This window comes from Eptatretus burgeri, chromosome 13 (genome assembly GCF_056783735.1).
Source record: "Eptatretus burgeri isolate ZD-2024b chromosome 13, Ebu_testis_v1, whole genome shotgun sequence".
Lineage (NCBI taxonomy): Eukaryota > Metazoa > Chordata > Myxini > Myxiniformes > Myxinidae > Eptatretus > Eptatretus burgeri.
The window spans coordinates 56,997,333-57,021,792 of record NC_140973.1 but is presented as its reverse complement, the minus strand read 5'-3'; the positions used below and the strand labels follow the sequence as shown (position 1 = coordinate 57,021,792).

The 24,460-nt window shown below is 40.9% G+C and overlaps 1 protein-coding gene across 3 annotated transcripts in view; it reads right to left on the bottom strand.

Moving 5' to 3' along the window:
- Positions 1-1,516: 1,516 nt before the first annotated feature.
- LOC147014541 (uncharacterized) overlaps positions 1,517-24,460 on the bottom strand; it is a 23,850-nt gene continuing 906 nt past the window's right edge. Inside the window, exons 2-5 of one of the 3 annotated variants that reach the window (XR_015050795.1) lie at positions 20,318-20,467; positions 15,369-15,430; positions 10,935-10,987; positions 2,064-2,375 (exon numbers count right to left, since the gene is read on the bottom strand). Coding sequence is in view for 1 of the 3 variants with exons in the window: in XM_085852572.1 (XP_085708698.1) it covers positions 2,309-2,375; positions 10,935-10,987; positions 15,369-15,623 (375 nt within the window). In the remaining 2 variants the exon portion in view is untranslated. Of the gene's footprint in view, positions 2,376-10,934; positions 10,988-15,368; positions 16,100-16,305; positions 17,207-20,317; positions 20,468-24,460 lie in introns of those variants that run through there. The other 2 variants (XM_085852572.1, XR_015050796.1) reach the window with 2 other exon arrangements.

Here is a 24,460-nt window from a genome sequence, read left to right as displayed (position 1 = left end):
ATATAATTATATATTATATTTTGATATATGAATGAGGCCGAAGGTAATTCATTACCAACGAGGCCTGAAAGGCAGCAAACAGATGTGAAATAAAAGGAAGTTTTCAGAATCCGATGCCATTTTGAGACATTACAGATTTTTCAATGAGACTACATTCATGTTGCGATGAAACTATAAACGCATCACGCAAAAGGTTTTGGTTAATATTTTCAAAATTTTAATTATTTTAAAGTTTCTTTAACGACTTGTGATTTTATCCAATGCCTCGACGCCACCCGATTTCTGCCCCACATGTTTAATATTGTTCCGTGAATGGAAAATTTACAATAATCTTGCTCATTATTTCCAGTTATTTTGCTTGCTGCTGAAAAATGCTTTAAATACTCTGCTAATTTTGGCTTCTTTAATGGCCCCTATTACCACCACCATTTTGTGGGGGACAGGCCTGGTCTTGGCTTAATGGTTAAGGTGGCTGGCTTTAGATCTTAGGGTCTTGAGTTTGAGCCCCTTTAACCGTTGAATTAACAACAGGTAGGGTTGATTCAGCCTGTCATCCTTCCGAGGTCAGTGAAATGAATTCCAGCTTACTGGTGATAGAAGGCACCGCATCAGCAACACAGCCGTGCCCCCAGAAAAAAATGATGCAGCCACAAGCTGAACATGATAGTTTATCAGCCATTGATTGTTTTTGGCCTCAAAATTACATGAACCAGATGACTGGGCCTCATGTTCGACTGGAGCTGATTTGGGCAAGAATTTCTAATTTGTTCAGGGTGCCAGTGATAGCTTGCATACTGTCCGCATGCACATCTCTGCTTCTCTCAGTGTACGCCTAATCCTTGTGAAAGACACTGTGTGGTCTTTATCAGCCACCAATTAATGATAGCAGATGGGACACTTAGTTTTATGGCCATCCAAGGGACGGTGCAATTTGTGATGCAATGCCCTGTCCCTGCTTGCCAAGCACCAATCCGAGTTGATAGTCGAGGTGTGAATAAAACTCCGACTAGTCAGCTCAAACACAAGTACACTACCTCTGCACAACCTTATAGGATCATGAAAAATGGGTTCAATTGCCTGCATAAAAATTCCATTGTGGACGGGATATGACAAAACCTGGTGGAAGAGTTGTGTAGGTGACAAGAACAAGCCGATTCGATTTCGGTTAAGGTCCGGATGCAGATCCGGCCCTTCAGTGGCGTACAAAACGTACTGTTCAGCCTGGCGGGAGGTATGTTCTCCATGGAGTGCCATTCTAGTTGTTTGCTGTATTTGGTAGAAATTAGGTTTTTATTCCATTTGGCATAACTTATTCAGACATTCGAGACATCCAATCGGCAATTTGATCGGAGCGTGGAAAATTCCGAAGAGGGTAGTTCGGTTGTGCTTTCCTTAAAGGCTTGGCTTCGCTTTCCGAATGCCCCATGGGCTGTCTTGGCCTTCTGGTCACCTGATAAAATGTTATCACAGTATATTTGTGCAAAATCTTTTCCCATAAGAGAATCTGTAATTGGTAAATGTTCAAGAATACACACCCAGAGCACGTCTAATGAAGTTAATATAAATGCATTGATGTTTCCATTAAAGTGGGGGGAAAAATGCGTTTTGGTAGAAAAGCCTCATTGGAAAAATAATTTGGCAGTTTGTCTATCGAGCTCTTAATTTCAACTTAAAATTATCTTTGAACGAAAATGAAATTTTCACTTCATAGTTGTCCATTTCTAAATTGGATCCAATGTCTCATGTCCAGGTTCAGCGAATTAAGGACTCAAGTAAAGACTAGATTCAGTCCTACAACAATAGGTCTCCTGCTCACCTATCTCACCATGGTGATGGAATGTGTGTAGAGAGGTGGTGAAGGTTGGGTTACCTCAAGGGACTAATTATACAGTACTGAACACACCAGAGACAACATCAGACATGCTGATGGAGACAGATTCGATATAGTTTCCTGGTGGAAGTTATTCATAGACATTCATTGTGCTAAGGCCAAATTGAGCTTAAAAGGAAAATGAATGTTTAAAGTTCATCGAACGAAAATGTCAAAATATTTTAGAACTCTTTATATGGGCAATTCAGGTGAGGCAGGATGCACATCTTCTGTCAATAGAAACAATTGTTTTCGATCCACATCCTAATCAAGGTAAAATGTCAAATTCCATTATTTTTCCTTCAAATTTTTTTAAACCTCATGTATCCACCTCAAGAATGCAGTGATGGATGTAATGTTTCCTCCACATTCCCGATGTGGGAACATGGCTTATCAGAGAAGGGCACACCATGAAATTGTCTGGTCCGATTGGCATTATTACCAGACTATTGTATCCGTGCGGTGCCATGATATGGGAACTGTGCGAGCGACTGGGAAAACCTGCCTGTAAGACAAAGAGAATGTAAGCTGGTGTCAGTGTTGACAAATATCCTGGAAGTTTCGCTGGTGATGGAGACATCATCCATGAAGCGTTGAATCGTCGTTGACACCAGAAACATGAATTTACAACATTCTGTTCTAGCTTGATACGACACACTTGTTAAACACTCCCTATAGTTATTGGTTATTCAGAGAGATTTTGTGTGTGTGTGTGTGTGTGTGTGTGTGTGTGTGTGTGTGTGTGTGTGTGTGTGTGTGTGTGTGTGTGTGTGTGTGTGTGTGTGTGTGTGTGTGTCTCAAGATACACATCCCAAAATTGATTTCAAGCATTTTTAACTGATGCGGTTCAGTGTAGGCATTATTTAAATAATTATATTTTACAGTGATCTATGGCTTAGGGAGGATTCTGTAGGGGTACATAAATTACATGTAGTACAAGGACATTGAGACATCAATGTACCTTAACAGTGTACCTTTACAAAGCCTGGTGTTGGTTCAATGCTTAAGTTGACTGGCTTAAGATCTTAGAGACTTGAGTTCAAACCCCCTATCACGCTGTGAGATGATTCCAGGTGGGTTGACTCAGCCTGTCATCCTTCCGAGGTCAGCAAAATGAGTAACTAGCTTACCGGTAACAGGGGCACTGCATCAGCGGCACGGCCATACTTACAGAAAATGATGCAACCAGCAGCCACAGGCTGCATATGAAACAACAGCCTTTATATACATTGCAAGGACCTGAGTAGATAAAGAAGCTGTTAGGGTAAGGAAACCGAGCTGACAGGTGAAGGAGCGACGTATAGTGTGTGGAATTTGAATCTGCGTTCCGAGCCATCAAGAACCATCAGTTCAGATGGAAACACTAAACTGGCCAACCAACCGAACAAAGAATCAAAATCTAAACTAAATTTTAAATGAGAAATAATTATCTATCAATCGGAAACACCTTGCAGTGCCATCACATGTTTATATTGTGAGTCAAGTACACCATGTGCTGGCAATAACTGGTTGAATTAAAGACGGATGGAAGAACTAAGATTTCGAGTACAAAATGATGGAGAGCACACATGCTCAGTAGCGTGTTCGAAGGTGGTTACTTGTCCACAACTGGTACGGGTCTCAGGCTGTGTAGTGGAGACACGTAAATTAAGTGAAATGAACACCGTTTATGTAGCCCACTGAAACAACTTCTCAAGTAAAGTTGCTGAAAAACATTCATGTTTTCTGATTGGCGAATATAAATGTTGAATCAACTTGATTTTTCCTTCATGTACAGTGTGATTTCAACAACAGTTTACAGAGGTATCCTGGAAAATATAGCAAAAACTCAATCATAATGAGCAACCTATCCATCTGGAAAAGCTGGTCCTTTGGTAATATGCTGAACTGAATGACCCTTTAGAACCTTTTCAAATTATCCTTTCGAATTACCATTTAGAATCCTTTAAAAGTACTCTTTAGAACCCCCCCCTAGAATTACTCTTTAGCACCCCCTTCAGAATTACCCTTCAGAAACTCCTCGAGAATTACCCTTCAGAATTACCCTTTAGAACCCATTGTAACCCTTTGGAACCCAACTTTAGACTTACCCTTCAGAACCAATCAGAACGCTTTTAGAATCAGAACCCCTTTAGAATTATCCTTTTGAACCCATTATAATTATTTCCCCTTTAGAATTATCCTTTAAAATCCTTTAAAATTACCCTTTGGACCCCCCCCATTAGAATTACCCTTTATAACCCTCGAGTATTATCCTTTAAAATGCATTGTAATTACCCTTCAGAATTACCCTTTAAAACCCTCTATAATTACCCTTTAAGACCTACCCTTTAAGACCTTCTAGAATTACCTTTTAAAGCCTGTCTGAATTTGCAAACATATTAAAACCATCTTCAAAAATGAAACTTAAATCATGAAAATTATTCGTCGTGTTCACACAATTTGTCGACATTCTACATTCGTCGCACAATTTTCTAGTTTTGAAACCAGTCAAGTTTTGTATCATTTTAATCAAAAGCGTGAACTGAATTTTGTGGGTGTGATGAAACTTATGTACAAAGACGTGTACACAGATCAGTATTGCTTGCATATCGCACACAGAAACGGAAACTGGCAGTGAACGGAAGGCGGCGGTACAGCTCTCGGCGCAATGGCTTGGTAGAAGCTACATAAACTCAGTATCGAAATTGGGAAAATGATTGATTCAATAAATGGTGCAAGAGTCGTACATGAGGATTAGAATTTTTAAGTGGTGCAAACTGCTTCAAGATTTGGTATGACCTTCCTTCCAACCCTCTGTCAAAAATGAAGAAGAAGAACCTTTCTAACCCACCATACGTTCATTATAAATAGTTTGCTGCTGTTTAGTTTTTCTTGTGTTAAATTTTTTTTATGTTAAACATTTAGTTTGCATCAGGACAGTAAGCTCACCCCACCTGTTGCGTAAGTAATCGTCAGTCACCCACAGGGCTACTTTTTAAGCGGTGCAGATGCTTCACTGCACAGCTTCCTTCATAGACACGGGGCGATTTTTTTTTTTCCTCCAAAAAATAACTGTTTGTTTATAATAAAAAAAAGTTAAAAAAAAATGTTTGACAAAATAACAAATTTTTTTTAAAAAGGAGGCTGATTCAAAAAAGGGAAATGCGTGGGGACGATAAACTGGTATTTATTAATTATTTGGCATAATAGCAAATGTAAAATAACAAATTAATTTTTTAAAAAGGAGGCAGCTTCAAAAAAAGAAACACACGGGGATGATCAACTGGAATTTTTTTCCTATTTGGCCTAATAGCAAATGTAAAATAACAAATAAAAAAGGAGGCAGCTTCAAAGAAGGAAACACATGCAGATGATCAACTGGATTTTTTTTTCCTATTTGGCCTAATAGTAAATGTAAAATAACAAATAACAAATAAAAAAGGAGGTAACTTCAAAACAAGGAAACTGGCGGGGATGATCAGCTGGTATTTAAAAAATATATATTTGGCCTAATAGCAAATGTAAAATAACAAATAAAAAAGGAGGCAGCTTCAAAAAAGGAAATGGGCAGGGATGATCAGCTGGTATTTAAAAAAATTATTTAGCCTAATAGCAAATGTAAAATAACAAATAAAAAAGGAGGCAGCTTCAAAACAAGGAAACTGGTGGGGATGATCAGCTGGTATTTTTTTTTAATTATTTGGCCTAATAGCAAATATAAAATAACAAATTAATTTTTAAAAAAGGAGGCAGCTTCAAAGAAGGAAACACACAGGGATGATCAACTGGAATTTTTTTTATATTTGGCCTAAAACCTTAGTTATTTTATAACTTGGTTTACGGATTCACCGACGGTATATTTTCCGAAATGAAATATAAATATAAAACACATTTTTAGCCTTTTATATTTAGACATTTTCCGCCGAAGGTGCAAAAGTTTCAAAACCCGAAATGTAAATGTCGGCATTTATTTTCAAAATATAATTTCGTGCGCGTGCGCCAAAATTCCGAGTCACCTTTAACCAAACTGCACAGTAGTCTTCGGTCATGGCATCTGAGCAGTGGCCAGCGTGGTTCAGATTGACTGTGGTTTCTGGGGTGAAAGTGATTGTTAAGAAGTATGTCAGCGGTATAAATTCGAGTGACTGTATTGGTGATTTAATCACGCAACATGTTGACAATGAATATTCTGGCCGAACGATTGCATTAATTCAGTGCAGCAGCAGGGATGATTCACAGGCTACTCTCGATCGTGCCGATTTTGTTTCCGTTAAAAGTTGTACACCGCTGTTCGTATTGAAAGATTTCAGTGCCAAGTACATCAAATTTTCCCTGCGAGATGCTGATATTCCACCTTCAACGGACCAGAAATCAGCCTTTGATGTGCTCATGGGGATGGGGAGATGGTACGATCAGATGCCCACTGAAAAGTAAAAGCTGATTATGGCTCTGATTGACCGTTTTGAGCGTGTTGACGTGAGTCCCAGATAGTAGACACCTTTTTAAAATCATATCCAGCACTATGCACTGGTGTGCAAGCACACATCTACGACTTGGACAGTAATTTTCTCAGCATTGTTTCCATTTGTTTGATGATCCAACAGGTTTCTATAAGAAAAACATGCCAGACTATATTGTAAAAACAAGTTTTAATCCTTCTTTATTGTTTTTCACATCAGATGGTACAGTGAACATGGGCATCCCTGCATTTGAATGGTCTTCCATCTTCAATGTTTTCGTAGATCCCCCTGGTCTGGGATTTATATTTATCCCCCCCCCACCTGCCCTTGTCTTTTCCATGGAACATCCGAAAAAAAAATCATAAAAATATATAATTTCTAAAAATTGAAATTATATTTATATTTATATTTCGACCGACCGACCCTACATTTTAGCTGAAGAACTGCGTAAACCAAGTTATAAAATAACTAAGGCCTAATAGCAAATGTAAAATAACAAATAACAGATAAAAAGGAGGCAGCTTCAAAAAAGGAAATGGGCAGGGATGATCAGCTGGTATTTTTTTTTTAATTATTTGGCCTAATAGCAAATGTAAAATAACATTAATTTTTAAAAAGGAAGCAGCTTCAAAGAAGGAAACACACGGGGATGATCAACTGGAATTTTTTTTCTATTTGGCCTAATAGCAAATGTAAAATAACAAATAGCAAATAAAAAAGGAGGCAGCTTCAAAAAAGGAAACGCACGGGGATGATCAACTGGTACTTTTTTTATTTGGCCTAATGGCAAATGTATGATAGTTCTGGCAATTCCAAAAAATAAAGTATTCGAACTCCAATTTTCAGTTTACATTTCATAATATTTTTCTCAATCTGTTGGCTGATTATGACCTTCTCCGTCACATCTCATGCAGCATTTTTCATACAGGCATAAAATCACATAAGCACGTGCACAGAGAGCAACTGAGCAAAGCAATGCACATGTTAGTTCCAACTTCCGAGCACGTGGAGTCGTGGATGTACACACGTTAAGTTAGGGTTAGGGTTATGGTTAGGGTTAGGGTTTCATCATTTAGGACTTTTCGGTGATATTTAAAAAAAAGACATCACGGTGTGCAAGTGAATGCAATGAGTTTAGAAATTAGTCGTACCTTTGTCTGCGACAATTTTTTTTAACGAATTAGAGCATAAATAAGGAGAAAAATCGATTATTTAAACACTATGCACTCATTAAATAAGCTGCCAAATCATCAAAACATGGTCAGAACCTGTTTCCTCGACAAAAAGCAACCTAAAAATGTATTTTTAATTATTAATTTATCTCTTGAAACAATACTTTCAAATATGCCTCTGACAATCCAGAGTTGATATTCTCTGTATTAACTTGATTGCATTTTTGTGGCATTTCAGTTGTGCTCAAGAGGAAGTATTGGGAATGACCGTTTCAATAATGATGTAACTAATCTAAAATGGTCGACGGTTGCAAATTGAAAAGTGTCACTGTGCATTGTGGGTTAATGCCGGTAAAATATAATTTCACGTAGTTTGTGAGAATCATACGATAGTTTTTCTGAAAATACGATAATTTTGAAGTTCCAATATGATATTTCCACTTTTTAAATCTGGCAAACCCTCATGCCCAGTCAAGGGGCATAACGAGCAACACCGCTTATGGGATTGACCCTTTTGGACTTTGTTCCCTTGGGAAGGCAAGACTTGAGCAGGAATTTTGAATTTGTTCATGGTGCCAGCAATAGCTCACCTACTCTTCATGAAGGACACCATGGTATCTTTTTAACATCCACCAACTAATGCTGGAAGACAAGATTCCCATTTAATGTCCATCCGAGGGACGACACACACATTGGTGAATCATCCTGCATGTGGAACACAGGGATGACAGTTTATAGCTGGGTCGGGATTCAAATCCAGGCTCAACAGACTGGAGGTGTGTGTGTGTACCTCTCGGTCCTGCCAGCCCATTAATCTTGTACTCAAGATGAAAAGATAAAATTCACTTAATATTGTGGAAAAAGCCACATGAAATGGCCTAGTTTTGTTTTCTTAAATAATCGGAACAATTACTTACTGAAAGTGTTGCAAACTAGTACCAGAAACAGTAAGAATGCATGGGAGAGAACCTAAAACCCAAGGGCTTTCAGGACCCAAAGGCGTGAACCGAACCGAACCCAACCCGTTATGGCTCGGCTCATGCTAAAGCGCTTTCCCATTCTTCCCAGCCACAGCTCAGAGGTTGGACAGTCTGCCATTAACCCTTCCCAGCCCAACCGTCTGGCTTACTCATTTCAATGCTTCCTCCTCTCCTCTATCTTTCTTTCCTGTTCGTTCGTTCAATCCATTACTGATTGTGCCCAATCATTGCCCAGCTACCCCACTGCCAGTTCAAAGTTGTTCTTCTATGAACCCTGCTCTTGTATAAAAACATGGTCCACAGTACACTACCAAAATCACATCTGGAAAATTTTAAATATTTATATGTGATCACAAAAAAACTCCTCACTTTCCTTTCCTCACAAATTTTATTGTAATGCCTTATGTCTTCTGCAGAAATTACTTGCATTACAGATACATTTCTTTACCCACAATATGCAACATAGACTGGTCTCTCCTTCCATCGGTATCCATCTCTGCAGGATATACTTTTCTTCTTGTGAGCGCAACAATGGTGTTGTCTTGAACATCGAATTGTTGTCTCTCTTGACAGTAACAGTCGTGGGTCACTCTACGAGACAGGATTCCTGATGCATTTGATCGCCTCGTGTTGCACTTACATTAAAATTCCTGCATGCTCTCTCACCATCATCATCAGGTGCCGTCATCGATCCGGAGATTGGCTATTATGGAGTGACGTTCAAACATTCATTCAGTGGCTCAAAGAAGCTCAATCTTTGACTTCCTCATCTATTAAATCATCTTGTCTGTTCATTTTATTCTTTGCTTTCCCATTCCTAAAATAAATATCACCGGTCACTATTGTGTTTTGGAGGTTGAGGTGATGCTTAAAATGGTCGAATATTACAGATCGGATGCCTCTTGCCTATCGTTACACCTGCCATTGTACAACCGTGTTCAGTAGATTTTCATTCTTTCCAACTTATTGTGGTCATTCCTCTTGGAAACTACACGTAATAAGGTGCATTATCCTTTTCTAAAACCATACTGTTCTTCACTGCGATATTATCATCTATCTTCTATTTAATTCGCTCATGGGTCACAGTTAGAAGAATCTTCATTACTTGGCTCATTAAACTGATGGTTCTCAACTTGCTCCAATCTAACAGCAATTCAATCTTACATCTAATGTATGAACTTGGGATAATGTATAACCAATCACAATAGTTGGCTCACAAATGGAAAAAAACTAGTATTTATAAAGATAATAACATGTCAGTGTCGACAGAAAAATAAGGATAATTAATTTTCTTAACCAAATATGAAGAGTGGTATGTGAACCGCCTTGGGCGATAAGGGTAAGGGGCATTTCAGGCATTTGCCCTCCTTCAAAGCAAGGGCCCACGCCCGAATCATCTCCATCTTATTTCCCACGGTGATGAGCATAGTCAAAGGACCAAAATGACAAATGACTCCAATGTCCTCGATTGATGACCCAGGTTGGTGAAACATGCTTGTTATCATGTTCTGTAAGTATGTAGGATATAAGTATTAGTTTGAGGGTGCTGTGAGATTGGAAGTCTGTTTGTGTTGGTGTGTTTTGTGTTGTATTATAAGCAGAAGCGATTCTGAAGATCTCTCAACCTTCGGTTGAGAAAATTGGTTGCTTCATTAACCTAATCCAAAGAGGAAATACATTCAGAATAAGTTGCTTTGCCAAAACTACAGCTGTTCTGTTCTTGTGTATGGCAGCTTGGCTGCCGGGTAGCTATCATTTCCTTGGCGCACAGCTGTGCCACTGGTGCTGGGCCCCTCTACCAGTCCACGGGTACTCATTTCACTGACCTCGGAAGGATGACAAGCAGAGTCGACTCCACCTGGTGTTAATTAAGCAGCCAACGTTGCTCGAACTCAGGATCCTCGGACCCCAAGTCAGCCACCCTAACCAATAAGCCAACACCAGACTTAAAACAACAGCACAAGCTCAAGAGGGAATGACGAGTATTGATTTCTGGTGGGACGTTAAAGACGCATGATGTGTTTTGACCGAGAGAAGAGGAGTTATTGCCGGTACTCCTAACGATTCAAAATTGCTGCTTGAACCTGTAAAATTGCAAGTGCAAAATGTAAAACTGCAACCTGCTGAAAGAAGGTATTAAACTTGAGCTCAACTCCCAAAGCTGTGATTGTGAAGGAAGGAGGGGAAAGGGCATTAAAACACCACCATGCTATTGCTGGAACATCAAAACAAAATGTTTGGAGTGTGCATGAGAAAGGATGTTGCGGTGAGAGCAAAGTCATCCGTGTCACCGTGAATAGGAAGCCACGAACTGAGCAGCCACCACCGGGAATTTCAAAAGAAAAAAAATTCAATGAAAGAAACAACAACCTTACACTGGTCCTTAAACGTCCGAGTACCGTCCATGTAAAATACATGCAATTCATTCTGTGTAAGACATTTAATCCTCAACAACTGTCTCAAATCTCACCAGGTAGCGGCTCTTCCTGAAAATATTCCTTCCCCCCTTGTGCCTTTGAATACCTGGAGAAAATAATGAAGAAAGAGATTTTGTAAAGCTGTAGTTATAAAAATGTAACAAATAAGACACAGCGTCACAATGAAGACATGGTAAGTCACAATGTTTGACTGCATCGGTTCTTTATGCGTTTTCTACATTTAAATGGTCAACAACACGACTCAAGCGCTACTCGACAAAGTATTTTCACAACCACTTCACAACAAGGCCAAGAAATGTGTGCCATTGTGAAGTGGATATAAGGATCATCAAAATCACACGTTTTCCCCTTCAAGTTACTCAGGGTAATAGAGCATGAACATATCACGTGCACAACAAGGACGTCAGGAGACATCGTTGCACCTGCACATGAATATTATAAGAACATGAGGAAACAAGAGCCAAAATCGATGGCGCACCATCGCAAATCCCCATGCTTCCCACCTAAAGGAAAAGTTGAAAGAGGGCAAAACGTTCCACCTGCAGGCATGACCCAATCTCAAATTTTGAGTTAAATTTTTTTCTTTTGTTTTGACTCCTGTGACCCGAAGCACCCACGACTGCCTGGGCCATGAACCAGGGGTAAAATCTCCCCTCCAAAATCGTGAAATATTTCACGTGTCCCCAAATGTTGACTGCATTCGCAAAGTTTCATTGAAAATGTTTTAAAATGTGCCCGTAATAGAATTTTTTGTATTTGACCTTTTCAACACACCTTGGGCCTCAGAGGCCAAAAATGAGACTGCTCATGCACCTTGTTGCCATGTGATGATCAAAACTACCAAGTTTGGTGAACTTATGCACAACAGTTTAGGAGTTCATAGTGTGACAGACAGACAGACAAACGGAGCAGATTACAATATCCCTCCGTTTTTTTGAAAAAGGCGTTGGGATAACAAGGGGCAAGTGAACAAGGTTGTTTTGGATGATTCAAAGTTTAGAACTGAGCATCATTAGGGAAGTGCTCAAATGTGGGTGGTGAAACGGTTTAAGATTTCATCAAAATGGAAATTTCAAATATGTATTCAATTCCAGGATTCATTTTGGATCGAGAGGTGCAGAGACAGTGTCAACCTCCCAACCTCGACTTCTTGAGTCAACCTCCTAACCCTCTAACCCATAATCTATGGTATAGAAAACAACAAGGGAGTGAAATGTGATTGAGATACGAAAGGCTGGAGTTTAACCCTTCTCTATAAAAGGAATATCTTTTTTCTTATTTGTGCGTTTCGCATCACAATGTCACAAAGGGATTTTTTTTCCATTACTTACATGGAATGCTGGGTATGGACATTCACATTTTGCCCTCTTTTTGAAACCTGTACTTTTGTCGAAGTTGAAAAAGATTGAAAAGTCAATTTCATTTGTTATACACTTTCTGAGGTGTATATATCCAAAAATAAGTTTCAAAAAGTGAAGGGGAGCAAAATTTTCCATGTGCTGATTTTTTTTTTGATGGAGGAGATAGTGTTGGTTAGTTCAGAGCAACACCTGGTTAACCTTGTCCGTTGGTTCAGAGCAACACCTGGTGAACCCAGTCGGTTGGTTCAGAGCAACACCTGGTGAACCTGGTCGGTTGGTTCAGAGCAACACCTGGTGAACCCGGTCGGTTGATTCAGAGCAACACCTGGTGAACCTGGTCGGTTCATTTAGAGCAACACCTGGTGAACCCGGTCGGTTGGTTCAGAGCAACACCTGGTGAACCTGGTCGGTTCATTTAGAGCAACACCTGGTGAACCTGGTCGGTTGTTCAAAGCAACACCTGGTTAACCCGGTCAATTGGTTGGGACATACCATATAAAGGGGACTTTTCTATGCTCCTGACATTTATCTCAAAAATCTATATTTATTATCCCCCGCCAACCAACGAAGTTGGCGGGGGATATAAAAATGGGTTCCGTCCATCCGTCCGTACGTCCGTCCGTCCGTCACATTTCGTTTCTGGAACTTAACTGCAAATCCCCTCAAGATATATTTACGAAATTTGGTACACATATCAAGCAAGTGGTGAACTGCTGCATCTTGATATTTAGAGATTTCCCCCAAAAAAATTTCTGTCACTTTCCATGGAAACAAGTTGGGTATTCAGAAATTATTGAGGTTAACCTTTTTTTCCAGAGCATAGTTGCAAAACTATTAACTATTTCTTTATGAAATTTGGTACACACATCAAGAATAAATTGAACTGGTGCCTTTTGCTACTTGTCCTCATTTACTATGGTGGGGGATATCGAAGACTTTGTCTTCAACGGATGCTGGTTTTCCTTTCTTTTTTATCCCCCGCCAACCAACGAAGTTGGCGGGGGATATAGAAATGGGTTCCTTCTGTCCGTCTGTCACATTTTGTTTCTGGAGCTTAACTACAAATCCCCTCAAGATATATTTACGAAATTTGGTACACATATCAAGCAAGTGGTGAACTGGTGCCTTTTGATATTTTCTAATTGATAGGTCACACGGTTTGGCAGCCATGTTGGATTCAAGAAAAATATTAAATAATGTTTTCTCTGGAATCACATAACCTAACGATGTGAAAATTTGCACCTATCATCTTCCATCATGTCTGCATACATAATAAAATTATGATATCACATGTCACATGGTTTGGTGGCCATCTTGGATAGAATAACACACCTCATCCGATTAACACGAAACTTCACACACGTATTCCACTGGAGGATTGGAGGCAGAATGTAAATTTATGATGTCATAGGTCACATGGTTCGTCAGCCATCTTGGATTGAAAATTAATAAATTTAAAAAAATCTTCTTCTCCAGAACGGCTGGACAGATTGAGGCAAAATTTCACCTACACTTTCCCCAAGACATCCTTTCAGAAGTTTGTTAATTTCTAATTGATAGGTCACATGGTTTGGCAGCCATATTGAATTTACCCTAAAACCTTCAAACATCTTCTCCAGAACTGCTGGTCAGATCAAGGGGAAATTTCACATACATATTGCACACGCTTAGGGAATATAAGTTTGTTAATCCTCATTTACTATGGCGGGGGATATCGAAGACTTTGTCTTCAACGGATGCGAGTTACTCATGTAATAAGAGGATATCAATTTTTTTCCTTTCTGGCTAATTGCATAGTCTGAGACCGACGCAGCTGACTGTGTCCACCATTAATATTCAAACTGGCTATGTTCATGAAAACATAAGCAGCAACTCAACCATGACATGTTTAATTATTTCCTTGCTGTAACAAGGTGCCTTTTCAGTCTTTTAAGTGAGTTATCAGAAATATGAAGGGTTGCAGATTTCTGTACAACACCATGAGTGCCAATAATGAAGGAGCGAGTATCAGAGAAGAAATCGCTAATTTTCAGGCGCCTTTTGCGATAAGTTTTTTGTAAGAAATCCATGATTTCAGTAGGAGGGATGGATTCTCCAGAGACACGCTCTGACGGGAAGTCGGCCTCACCATCACTTAGTGAGTTAACAGAAGAACCCCCATCAGAGTCACAATCATTACATTGAGAATCCATTGCCGAAGAAACAGGCTCATAAAAGCAACACTCTGAAATTTCATCTTGAGCATCCTGCTGCACATGAGCTTGATAAGGCTCAGCAACCTCACTGGATGAGTCAATCACAGACAGATCGCGAGTTAGTACACATTCACCACTCCCCATAGAGGGAGGGGGGACACGATCAACACAAGGTTCAACAAGAGACAAACATGGAGGCTCAACCTCACGTGGAGGTTGGACCTCAGAACACCCGAGAGAATCGGGTGCTGGCTGGACAACACATAAGTTTCCGACATTTATCACATGATCCTCGACCGACTCTGAAAGTAGAGGAGGTTGAGGAATTACTTCAGCTGAAGGTGACTGCTGAGGAGGTTGTGCTCCTTCACTAACCACTTGAGTGAAGTTTGGGAGACCAGCCAAGACCTTATTGTCTGGCTGGTTGAGATTGGGGGAAGATGAGAGGGTTCTTTTCCTATTTCTCTGTTTGTCTACAGTTGGGCTCTCAGCACCCATACTATTAAGATTATCAACAATGATCTCAGTCGCACCCTGATGTTCATCAACAGCCAGGCTCGTGACTCCACCCATGGACTGATTTGGGCAGGAGTCTTTTAAATGACCATATTGACTACACTCAAAGCAAACTAGAGACTCTGCAGAGACAAAGACCCTGCAAGTGTACCCTTCGACTTTGAAGGGCAACACCACATTTAATGAGGTTACACCACGTGGTAAAATCATATAACAAAACGACGAAAGGACATGATGTGTTTTAAACAGTTTTTTTTCCTTCATAAAGGAACCATAGTTACTGAAGAAATGACAGAACTAAGTTTGTTAAGTTCATTAACGAGTTCTACATTCTTAATGAAGGGGGAATATTAGAGACAGAAACCTGAACTGCCGTTGTGTCGAGAGGACATACCTGCACAATCACGTCGGGAGGAAAGAAAAGCCCATGCTCGACGACTTGAGCAACCATGTTTACTGTGGACACAAAGATTACCACACGTCTATTCATGCAAGAAACTGCTATTATATTCTCCAAACCGATTATCTCCTCAACACCGAGGATAACGGCCTCGACATCGATTCCCGACGGAGGTGTACAAACTAACCCATGTTTCTGGGTTAGCATTTTAAGAGCTGTGTTATGAGAACTATCTGCCATCGTTTCCATGTTTAAGATTAGAAAATATTCATGAAGCCTCAAGGCTCCAATAAACAAACGAAAAAAAAAATTACGAAAAAGAGAAATAGATTATAAGTTATAACACGAAGTGAGAAAAACAAAGAAGGAAACGCTCCAATCGGGAACCCTCACCGGTTCCACTGCACGCACTCTCTCGACTCTCACTCTCTCTGTCTCAATAGAGAGGGTGGGGTGGGGGGTAGCTTGAAAGGGGGATACACAAAAACAAAGCGCAAAGGGGAGGGTGAGGAGACAAAGCATGAACACAGAGAGATACAAAGCCCCAACACAAGGAGATGCCATGACACTACAACCAACTCACAAAACGGCCAGCAGGGGGTGAGAGAGAGAGAGAGAGCGAGAGAGCGAGAGAGCGAGAGAGCGAGACAGAGCGCGCGAGAGACAGAGCGAGACAGAGCGCGCGAGAGACAGAGCGAGACAGAGCGCGCGAGAGACAGAGAGAGAGCGAGAGAGAGCGAGAGAGAGCGAGAGAGAGCGAGAGAGAGCGAGAGAGAGCGAGAGAGAGAGAGAAAGATAGATAGCAAGAGAGAGAGAGCAAGAGAGAGAGAGAGAGAGAGAGAGAGAGAGAGAGAGAGAGAGAGAGAGAGAGAGAGAGAGAGAGAGAGAGAGAGAGAGAGAGAGAGAGAGAGAGAGAGAGAGAGAACACCATTTATATATATTGATGATAGTAAATTTACATGCATGTCATTGTACCTTTTCACAACAGGTACTCGCAGTAAAGATGCTGCTGCAGTTTATGGCCTGCACCCATTTTTCAAGAGCTGTTCAGCTCGTGTCAGTAAAACTGAACCACCCTCCATAGCAGTTCCTTGGGGCTAATGCAGAAAAGCTTGTTGCACAAAACCCTGACAGTCAAGTTAGCAAAACATTCTGAGAGCAGATACAGGTAGCCTACCTTGCTGCAGCAAGGTCACTACAGAAAAATATGCTAGTTGCAAACAGAACTCTGAAGATGCTATCAGCAATAGATTCACAAGCAAGAAGTCAATCCCTAACTTTGAAATACCTCAAGACTCTGCCAGCAATCATGCAAAATGCAATCAAAGATTTGAAAGAGAATGATTAATTATCTGTTCGAAGTGCACAGGTACCAGACTGACCAAGGCATTGGAACCATGCAAGAAGGTATGAGATTAGATGTGTGGTGGGCAAAAGTATTTGCCAGTGACAAGTACCCAGTGCTTTCAAAAGTTCTCAAGGCTGCTCTCAGTTGCTTCCACGGGCAGCAAGTTCAGTGCTCTTTCAGCTCAATGGGAGATCTTATCCATACAAAGACTTATAAGTTGGACATTTCAACATTCAGTTCAATACAAAGAGTGAAGTGTGCACTCAGGGCCAAAAAAAGACTGCCCTTGAGGCATATAAGAGGGAAGGCATTCAACATGACAAGGTAGGCGGTCTGAAGTGTAAGAATCTCCAGACAGCAAGCCGTCAGTACAAAGAGGAAAGCAGGCGCCTGCAAGATGAATTGTCACAGCAGAAGGACAAGTTGCAGATGTAAATGTAGAAGCAGGTGTCGAAGAGAAAAGCAAAGGAACTGATCAGTAAAGCTGCAAAGAAGACGAGACGAGGATACAATTCAGCAAGAATCTGGTCGGTTTTATAAAGGGTTGCAGTTAAATATGTTTTGACTTTGTATAACATCTTCTCCAATAAATGTATGGTACTACTGTACATGCATATAGTGTGATTAATCTCATGGCTCTGGTATTTTTGTTCACAGGAGTGCTGTGTTTTCTAACTTCAAATTCTGTTGAAGTAATGCACCAGAAAGCCCCATGTCAAATCAAATATTTTAAAAAGTCTACAAACCCTGGGAATGCATTGGGGGGGGGGGGCATCCCTTCAACCCCCCTCCCCCCACCCTCGCTTGGTTTCTTCACTCCATCTCTCGGAATTGCCCATATTCAGGTTTTTATTCTTTCACCCAATCACATCCCTGATGATTGTAAAGTATTTGCTCTGTTATACTTCTTTTGTAATCCAAGCTTGGATGATGTGTATGCCCAGAACATTGATCATCTCCTTTTGTGAAATTTCCAAAATGTAATGGACTTGGCTAACATTTCTTTCAATCTGCTCTTTCTTCCATTTGTCCAGGTGGTCTGACAAGACCTGGTCCGATTCTGCCAATAAAGTCAACAACGCCAAGAAATTGCCCGAGTTCTTGGCCTCCAACAATCTTTCCTGATCTCCTCTTCGGGCAATACATTACCGTCCGCAGAACGAGACGGCCTTTCGCGATGTAGTGCAATATTTTTCAGTTTTGTTGAATTAATGCCCATCAATTTTTTTTATCAAGAAGACCTGGGATAGTTGTTTCTGGCTTTTCTATCGAAATTTAAATGTTGAAGAAATCTGCACAGCTTCCTGATGGAACACCTTTAATCCATGGTCTTGTAATGACCCAGATAATTTGTCCCACAATGTGAATGGCTTATTAACTAGACCTCCGGTTTCTCTTTTGGGTGTGAACAGCACGCAGGGAATACAGAATACACCATCTTGTTTGGGGCTGTACACTAGCCAGCTGTATTTTTTCAGCCACTTTTTCACAACAAATGATCTGTTTCTATTACATCCATACGTGGACCTCACCGGATACTCGTAATCAGCAGTAGACACATGCTGATGAAGGAGTAGCTAATACGTCTGTGCATCAGTCAGGCTTTCAGTAGAATCGCTCACTTCATTGGTGTTTGTTGCAACATTTATCAAAACACCCATTTCATTTAATGTGAGGTCAGTTTCTCTGGCAACGTTGTAATTGACAACCCGTGACCTGCAGCTCGATTCCGCCAAGACCAATTCCAGAGAGTCATCACTCTACTGGCTGGTTTCCAGCACTTGCACCTCACCATCTCAATCACGACTTTCTCCACTATCCTGGCTTTTCCAGGATGTAACATGGATGTCAGTTTCTCCTATAGCTTGGTGATCGCAAGCCTGTGACCCATGGCTCGAACCCGGTAGGACCGATTCCTGGGCCTGCTGGTTTGCTCAGGGCCCCCCAAAAAGGTTGACACAGGCACCTCGCTATCGCCACTGTGATGCTACTTGGTTTCTGGCGTGTCGTGGTTTTACCTGGATACTGTAGAGAAATAACGCTCTCTCCCCAGACTCCATTGTTGAATTGAATTGTTGATGCTGAATGCCCATAAATTTTTACAATGGGAAATCAACAAAAATGACACTATGATGATTGCAGATGCTTTACTTCAACATCTGAAAAGACTGTGTGGGAAAAACGGAACCAAAAATCTCACAACACTGGAGAAAAGCTGTTGTCCCTCTGTCCCCAAGCAGTGTAACAGAACAGCATGCATTTTTCTCTCAAGTCAGGCCTCACCAGTGGCATCCAGTTTGGAGAGCAAGAAAGGATTCCAGATTATCAAAAGCTCAAGATATGTCCAGAGAGAAAACCCTGAAGTTATGATTGACATTGAGGGCCTTCATCCATTGCTTGGACAATAAGAGCAGCATGTCCAAGGTAGAGTAACCTGGTCAGAATCCGAATGGGTGATTTGAGATGAGGTTGTTGGAGAAAAGGAGGATTTGATGTCAACTGCAATGATGGATTCCATGGCCTTGTTTATGATTGGAAGTAAGCTGGTAGGTCTGTCGTTAAGGGGATCAGTTTTTCACCTTTGTATGGAAAACTGTGATGTTAGTTGCTTTCCAGGCAGACAGAAGATGACCGAGGGCAAATGAGAGGGTGAAAAGGGCAGAGAGAGGATGTGCAAGAGCAACAGAGCAGGCTTTTAGGATACGTGAGCTGATGCCGTCCGGTACAGTGGCCGAATCAGAGTCACAGGTTGCCAGAAACGACTTCACCTTCTCAGGTGCAAAAGACACAGAATCTTGGAGCAGTTGGTTACGACTGGGTTGGATGGGGACAGAGAGTGAGGGGTTGGGGACACAATATCTGGAATCAAACACAGATAAGAATTGAGGCATTTGGTCTTCTCATGAGCGGAGTCGGCTGTGGTGCCATTTGAAGAGATGGAATGGATGGAAGGGGAGCATACTCAAGAGACAGACTTAACAAGGTGCCACCGAGTTTTAGAGGAGGGAGACAAGTTTGAAAGCTCATTCTTGATGTTGGACAGATGTTGTTTTCTGGCTCTCCTGGGAGTTGACACAAACTTGTTCTGGGCTTTGTGGAATGATCTGAAGTTGCCTTTGGTCAGATTTGCTTTCCAGGATGAGAATTGCCCATATTCCTTTACGCTTGCTTTACGTCACGCCCATCAATCATCAGACTCGGGGGCGTGACTTCATCCGCTCTCACCCTTGGAGACGGGGATTCTTGCCTACTTGGCCATGTTATAAAAACGTAATTCTATCATTGCTGGTTTGTAATACAAAAAAAACATTGGGAAAAGTCACAGGGGGGTAATCACATACTGGGAGAAATTACCCTTAATCTCTATCTAATTGACACCACACCACCCCCCCCCCCATGTGGTGACGAGTTACACTTTAGCTCACAGTTTCCCTACTTAGTTTACATCACGATGTCTCCTACATGTCCACGGGCCAAGCAACTCTATATGATTCTATCTTTCCGATGAAATTCTTCCATCTACCCCACAAACATAACAATATGTACATAATGGAAAGTAAGCTTGTGTGGAAGGATTTCCAGGCAGTATTAATACCAAGAGAGGTGGAAATGAATGACTAGTCTTGATATGAGAGGGCAGCTTGCAGTCCCTACCAGCCAGCTTGAGTGAACTGCCAGACTCTACCACATTCTCTAACTATAACCAGAGAGATGTCAATTCTCACAAGCAGATGATCAGATGAACCTGTTGGGGCAGAAGAGGAACAGGAGACGCATGGATCACATTTGTAAGTAAATCCATCATTACCAAGTCCTAAAGGGAGGAGTGTGCCATTGGGAAACATCGGGGTTGGAAAGTTCACTGATTGGTTGAAGCCCATATTTGCATCTCACACTTAATTTTATGCCTCCCACTTACAGGCAAGTGCTCCAGACAAAAAATTCATTCAGAGTATTTCTTGAAGTGGATTGTTGAGTCACTGGTGTCCTTTTAAGTTGACAAAGCTACAGGTTCCAACACAATTACATCAAAATTAACAATAAAAAGGCAAAAAAAATTTATTTTACAATGGAAACTCATGATTTATTTTGCTCTCCCAACATATAGCCAATGTGGTCAGTGGATGCTCATCGTGCACCTGAGAGCATCTAAAATCCCAAAGCCTCTGCAGTTCTTAAATGGGCCCGGACCACAAGCGTTGTGGCTTCGTACTTGCAGCTTTTGGGGTATTATGTACCCATTCACTTGATTTCTGCACGCCCCCCCCCCCCCACTCTTTCAAAAAATCTTGGATCCACCCCTGCGCGTGACATAACCTAAGAGTAAAGAAGAGGGGGGTTAAGACTAGTAATGCAGGTGTCTTCCATTCATTCAGAGAGTAGTTAATGCATGGAATGGTCTCCCTGGAAAGATAGAGGCAGCAGAAACAGAAGACAAGTTTAAAGAGCAGGTTGCAGGTCACCAAACATGTTCTGAAAATTTATCAATATGATTATATGTGCATTAAATCGTTCGATGCAAACTATTGTGGTTGCCTAACTATTGGGAAAATTAATGAAATTTAACTCCGAAGTTGTTATTTCTCGAGGCTGTTGAAAAAAATAGCCACGTGCCATATAAGGATGGTGACGTCACGTTCTCCAAAACAAAGCGGAAACTCACTCGCTCATTGAAGAAGTGTCCAGTTGAGCGGGCCGTTCTTTCGCTTTTTTTGAGCTTGCAACTATCTATATTATCCGTTTTTATTTTGAATTATTGTAGAACTAAGTTATTTGGATATTTGTACATCATGCCTTGTACGTGTGTCGTCCTGTTTTGCGAAAATGGCTGGAAAATGGGTAATCACTCCCACCGATTCCCAAAGGAATCAAACATTCGCTGGCAGTGGATAAGATTTGTACAAACAAAATGGGCGAATTTTCCCCTAAAGAAAACGGGTAAAGAGGACCCTTTGGATGGACTTGTCATTTGTGGTGACCATTTCACAGCCGAGGATTATGAAGGCAGAACACATCTGATCACCACTCTGTGAATAAGAGTTGTTGGTTGATAAGTTCTCCAGATACTGCTCTGTCACAGGATCAATTGTTGAGTTTAAGTGAGAAAAACCTTGAAATGTATTCTTAAAGAGAACATGGAAAAACACATAAATAAACTTTCTGAAAAACACAAGCATGAAAAAATTCTCAACAAATCAACTTATTGTTGATTAAATTACTTTTTTAACAGCATCAGCAAATTGGCCGATTTCATTTCAATTGTAAACAAGAGCTCAAGTAAGCACAATATACGCCCGAACAAGAAGGTATATACAGAATTGTGCTACTACATGGAAAACAGCATCCTGGTTGCCATGGCAACCACTTTAGATGACGAACGTATGTCTCGACACACCGTCTCCACAGTCTGTACCTATGTACCAAATATGAAACATGAAAGTTGAAAACTTTGGGAGTTAAGAGTGCGGACAGGAACGGACGGACGACCAGTATCACATAATACGCCCCGATATATACATATATATATATATATAACAATTTTCCACTTTTTTTTCTAAATTTGGTGGAATATTTCCCAATGAGGCTAAACATGTTTTGGTATTTATATGCCACAACAGTCTCTTGAAAGTTGTGGTTTGTTCTAACTGTTCACTTTCGCTGGGGTCAAGCTCAGCTGTCAGAAAGTCTTCAACGCCAAGGCTACGGTGTATAATATATTTGGGTCCATTATTGATTCATTCTATTTCTGACTCTTGAGTGACTAGAGGGTTGGTGGTGGTCGTATGGCAGCTTAGCTGCCCGGGGAGCTATCATTTCTTGAAGCGCGACTGTGTCGCTGATGCAGTGCCCCTCTACCAGTACACACACTGGAACTGGTACTCATTTCGCCGACCTCGGAAGGATGACAGGCTGAGTCAACCCCCTGGTGTATTAATTCAGCGGCCGACGGGGCTTGAACTCAGGACCCTGGGATCCCAATGGGATCCCAAGCCACCACCCTAACCACTGAGCCAACACCAGGCTACTAGAGAGTTAAAAAAATTATTATATCAAGTCACAGACGAATCAAACTTTACATTATTTTATGCATTGAACAACAAATTGAAAATCTACAAACCAATCTGTCTGGTGGAGTCTGTCAGTGTGAACTGCCGGGCAGGCAGTCCTGCCACTTGTACACGAAATAGACCATTTTCTGGCACTTGCAAGTGGCTCAAATTTATATGGCTCAGGGCCAGAAACTCCATCGTATAAATTCCCATCATCCTCCGACTCGTCCTCGGCAATATCGGAATGAAAACACCCAATTTCATCGCTGCTGAAATCGCTCTCTGATTCGCATCTCGCCATTGTTCACACGCTGTTTCCGAATGTTGACGATGTTTTCGGAGAACGTGACGTCATAGCATCTTCGGTAACTTCCGGACTGTTTTTCGATCACTGACAAAAGTTTTGATTTCAAAGTTAATTTTAGCATATTTTGAGTTTCAAATGTAAGAAAATAAATACCCAACGATATTATTAATGTGCTTACAACCTTCGAATCACGCGAAGTCATCAGCGACCCAAAACCTGCTCTTTAAATTGGAATTAGATAGGTACCTGGAAGTTATGGGGATATAGGGGTATAGGGATGTTGGTAGGACTTTGAGGAAGCTTGAGCATTGATGGGCTCGGATTGTGTGCATGTGTGTGGAGTGTTGTCTGTAGGGGTCTCGTTGAAGGGTGGTACGTGGTTGATGGTGTGTGTTTTTTATCACTCAACCCCCAGAAAGAAAAAAAAAAGAAAAAAAATTACAACCCCCCCCAAAAACAATTGCAGAAAAAAGCTACAGAGAAAAAACTACAAACAACTACAAAAAATTACAGAAACGAAAATACAAAGAAAAACTGCAAAAAAGAAAATACAGAAATAACTACAAAAAAGCTATAAAAACAAACTACAAAAAACTGCAGCAAAAATTGCAACAACAAAAAACTACAAAAAAACTACAGAAAAAAAACAAAACAAATAAACAAAAAAAATTGCATTTTCTTTTTACTTCCACCACTGAAGGAAGTAAAGTAATGTTTTCACCCTTTTCTGTCTGTCTGTGTTTGTTAATTTGTCTGTTAATTTCCGGAATCCTTCGGATTTCGGTAAGGCCAAAAAAAAAAAAATGTTGCATTGGCGTAACCCGCCCGACCCTAAAAATTCCGCCGACCCTACGTTTTTTTTTTGTTTTTTTGCTATCGAAAAATTTTGCCGACCCTATTTTATTGCTATTTTTGTTGTTTTGCTATCGTTTTCAAGTATCTTGTTGATTGCGATCGCGATCGCAAAAACCCGGAAGTGTTTCGGACAGAACCCGCCGACAAAAAGGGTGGTACTCGAGCCGGGGGAGATTTTGGGAGGGGTTTATTAGGAAAAAAAAAAATAATAAATAAAGACCGTTTACCCTGTAGTAGTCACACCGTTTCAGCGACCATGACCAAACTGGGTACAGACGTCAGCCATGGTCCAACTTAGACACTTGTCGATTTTGGTGAATCTAGGTCAAAGGTCAAGGTCAAGGTCACCGAAAACCGAAATTCTTATTTTCACAATAACATCCGCTAAAATGGTCGTATCGACTTCAAACCAAATCCAAAATGTGCATCTTCCAAATCTGCATCCAACCATATGTCTCATTGGGGGTGTCACACCAACACCCATCTTAGCGGTCGGGGGTCGAATGTCAGGGAGGGTGGGGTCAAA